General features: G+C 36.6%; 1 protein-coding gene across 1 annotated transcript; it reads left to right on the forward strand.

Annotated features, from left to right (window-relative positions):
• Nucleotides 1–616: 616 nt before the first annotated feature.
• Nucleotides 617–2,809, forward strand: LOC124776775 (cell division cycle-associated 7-like protein). Its single transcript, XM_047251913.1, has one exon. The coding sequence runs from the start codon at nt 760–762 to the stop codon at nt 1,531–1,533; it is 774 nt and encodes a 257-aa protein (XP_047107869.1). The 5' UTR covers nt 617–759; the 3' UTR covers nt 1,534–2,809.
• The last annotated feature ends 909 nt before the right edge of the window (nt 2,810–3,718 follow it).

Genomic DNA, 3,718 nt, shown 5'->3' on the forward strand with positions numbered 1-3,718 from the left:
AGGGTGGTTCAGAAATACTTTTCTAAACTTTGGTGACCGGTCCTTACACCAAAACAAGGTTCAAATGGCTATGAGCACTATGGGACTTAACTCGTGAGGTCATCAGTCCCCTAGAACTTAGAACTACTTAAACCTAACTAACCGTAGCTGTCTCGCGGTTCCAGATTGTAGCGCCTAGAACCGCTCGGCCACCACGGCCGGCACCAAAACAAGAAAAATTGTATATGGACAAATGTTCGAAATCTTTCATTTTCGAGTTATTAATGAAAGTTGGTTCAAAGACTTTCCAGGCACAACCAAACGATTTTTTTTGTAAACTCCTACTTTGTGTTATCTGAAGTAATTTCAGTATGTATCGCTAGACAAGTATTTTTACCACCTGGCTTTTAAAACAACTTTGTTTCAACCCCTTTAATATTTTTAGGCGGTTCATTATACAGTTTTATTTCTTGGGTGTACAATACACTATTTTTTGTTTTGTATTTGTTCTTTCCTGGTAAGTTATAATTTGTTGCAACGGCTCGTTGGACTGTTGAATCATGTAGTGTGAAACAGCCATGAAACCAGCGATACTATGTTTCACTGGTCTCTAACGTCTCTGACCCAAAGTTTACTAGTTCCAGTATTGTGTAATCGAGACACTTCTGGCGGGAACTGAATTCAACAGGTGTTTGTAACCATAAAGTGAGTGTGACAGTGGGTGACTGTTCAGTGTAGTGGAAAATTATCTAACCGTTACTAAACTATCTCCGCCTTACCATGGCATCTAACGTGGGCGTAAGTTCTATAGATGTAGCAAATACTGACCCAGAGTCGCTGAAATTAATGTTGAGTTCAATCATGAAGGAGGCACGTGAGAAAGCGGAAGAATTAAATCGTAAAAACTCTAAAAAGGGGATCAAAAGAGGTGCCAGAACAGAGTATATATTTAAGCGTGATCAGAAATTCATCCTAAATCCTCGACGTTCTACTAGATTGAGTGGCCGTTGTAGCTCAACAGGTTCTGAAGTTGATATTGATACCAACGACTCTGAATCTGATACCGAACGCAAACCGATCTTCAAAATGAGAATTAAGAGAAGACATACAATTAGTGTAGCACCACCTCCTAAGGCAATACCAGTTGAAGAAGTCACCGATGAAATGATAGAAAGGATTCATAAGTATGGGATGAAGGAGTATAACTCGGTACACGGTGTTCTGTGTCATCAGTGTAGGCAGAAAACCATGGACACAAAGACTATGTGTAGGTCCTCTCGGTGTGTGGGCGGTCAAGGGTCGTTTTGCGGCCCTTGCCTAAGCAATCACTACGGAGAAAGCGTTGCGGAAGCACTTCGGGATCCAGAATGGACATGCCCCCCGTGTAGAAATGTTTGCATTTGTTCAGTGCACATGAAGATGAGAGGAATGCAGCCTGCTGGTCAACTTACTCCCATAGCAAGGTCGTTGGGCTATAAGTCAGTTCTGGACTACTTAGTAGCCAAGGAAGAAATAAAGATAGGGGAGGAGGGGATAATTGTGGAATCAGAATAAGTTGTCACTCAAGTTATGGCTGAGCCATATATTTGTGAAAGAACTGTACTCTGGAAGACATACTGGTTCCTTTTGTAATGACATGGAATTATTACTATTCCAAGACTTAACTCTTACTTTAAAATTCGACTTTAAGTGAATTACATAATTAAATTTGCCTTAAAATGGAAAAAAATATTGTGATGATGTACGAGTTGTTGCTACTGGATTACCTAAATTTAAAGTACAAGCTCAGTATGTAATTAAGCATAAAATATCCTACAAAACATTTAATTGTTTCAGCTTATTTGTTTGTAGTGGAACAATTCACAAATCCTTCTGGTTACCATTAAACGTAAGAGATATTAAAGTTTTTCATGTACAATGCAAGTATTACCTGTTACGTGTGCTGTACAGTTGTAGTTACATAGTACAAAATGATTGGGTCTTGATATGTATCAATAACTGAAGTAACTTGCAGAACCTTTTTTTGTGTGTGCAGAATCTTTTTTGTGTGTGGGCCCACAGCCACTGTAATTCCCGTAAATATGCCTTTTCCTGTGTACATTGCTCTATTTTATTTTATTATCTAAGTTAGCAGTTTGCTAATTTCGCCATTTTCGGATAATATTGAGCTATTTCACAATAAAAATGGTTAACTTTGCAGCACATTACAATCCACACTCATGTGTGGATTGTAATGTGCTGTAAGTATGGCAATTTCCACAAAATGAAAGAGCAGCCCATGCATGAAAATGATTTCGTTTTAAGGAACACACAAAGCATGACTTAAAATGCCAAAGAAAATATAGTGAAAAGTTTTTAGGAGCCATTGATTTTATATTGTCACTTGGGACATGAATGCTTTATGATAAATAAAATTTCATGTATAAGGTACATTAATACTCGGCAAATTTTTTATGAATTGCATTATTATGTCTAGACCAGAACAGCTTCTGTGTTCTAAATTTTGGGTCAGTATAAAATGTATTCAGGCACACCATATGAAATACTGAAATGTAAGACATTTTGTAGTACTGTTTTTACAGGAAAATAGATCAGACATTAAACTATAGAATCTGTAGTGACTGCTAAAGGGCACACATAAATAAAAACATTTTAATACAATGATGTAGACAGTTTTAACTGTGTCCTGACCCATTCAGAAAGGTCTGTTCATATTTTGCTAGAAGCTGTTAAGCACTTTGTTAACTAGTGTGTAAACATAGACAATTGCAGATCTGATTTCAAATGTTTGTATTTTAGAAATAGTGGAATAAATATTATTGCTTTGGCAGTGTGTGTGTTATTGAAAACTGATGAGTAAAATAGCGTTTTACTTTATTTTCAGGTCTTTTAATGGTGATGTAACATTATCATAAAAAGCTAATTTTAGTGTTGTGATGAAACTCTTAATGTAAAATGATCCTAGTATTACTGATGTTCCTAATGCCTAAAGACACTGACTGCCACACGAAAAATGATAGATGTTTCGTGGCCAGACCATGGCGGCAGTTGAGTGTGTCTGCTATGGCTGCCAGAAGGCACACAAGAGTTAGGCCTAAGGCTATGCTGCGACCTGGTGACGGTCAGCATGTTAAATGATTGATACACTTGAAAAGTTCCACTGTATACAAAGACTTTTAATTTATGCTATACTGTGCAATACCTCATATCCGACTGCGTTTGCAATGCCATCTCTGTCATTACATTTAGGTAAAAAGTTACATTTTAACTTAAAAGTTTTAGTATTTTTTGTCGATGGCTATTGGCATAAGGACCAACAAAGGGGGGTGGGGTGCATGACAGAATTTATATGAACAATGATAGTGGCCTGTTTCTTAAGTTGCTTAAGTTATAGATATTGCTGGAATTACTTTAATGCCTTAAAATATGGCTGAAGAACTGTAGACCAACTATAAGCTATCACTGAAAAAGACCTTTTTTGTTTTGTGTGAAGTTGTTGGAAAGGTCATTATGAAGCATAGTACAAAGAACTTTGGGGAGTGTAATTAATTTAACAAATCAGAAATAATTGTAGGGGCATTAAGTATTTTATATAATGGCTGGAAGACTATAGAATTATTTTGAGTCGTGCATTATGATTGTGTTAACATTGAACAGTGCTTGGCGATACGTGAAAGATTTTATTAATTCTGTAACTTACCTCTTTTTTGTACCAGAGTTAAATTCTTTAGGATAAGGA

Source organism: Schistocerca piceifrons, chromosome 2 (assembly GCF_021461385.2).
Source record: "Schistocerca piceifrons isolate TAMUIC-IGC-003096 chromosome 2, iqSchPice1.1, whole genome shotgun sequence".
NCBI lineage: Eukaryota > Metazoa > Arthropoda > Insecta > Orthoptera > Acrididae > Schistocerca > Schistocerca piceifrons.

Bases quoted from the DNA above. Each gene is read 5' to 3' on its own strand.
- LOC124776775 (XM_047251913.1), top strand. From the start codon at position 760: ATGGCATCTAACGTGGGCGTAAGTTCTATAGATGTAGCAAATACTGAC.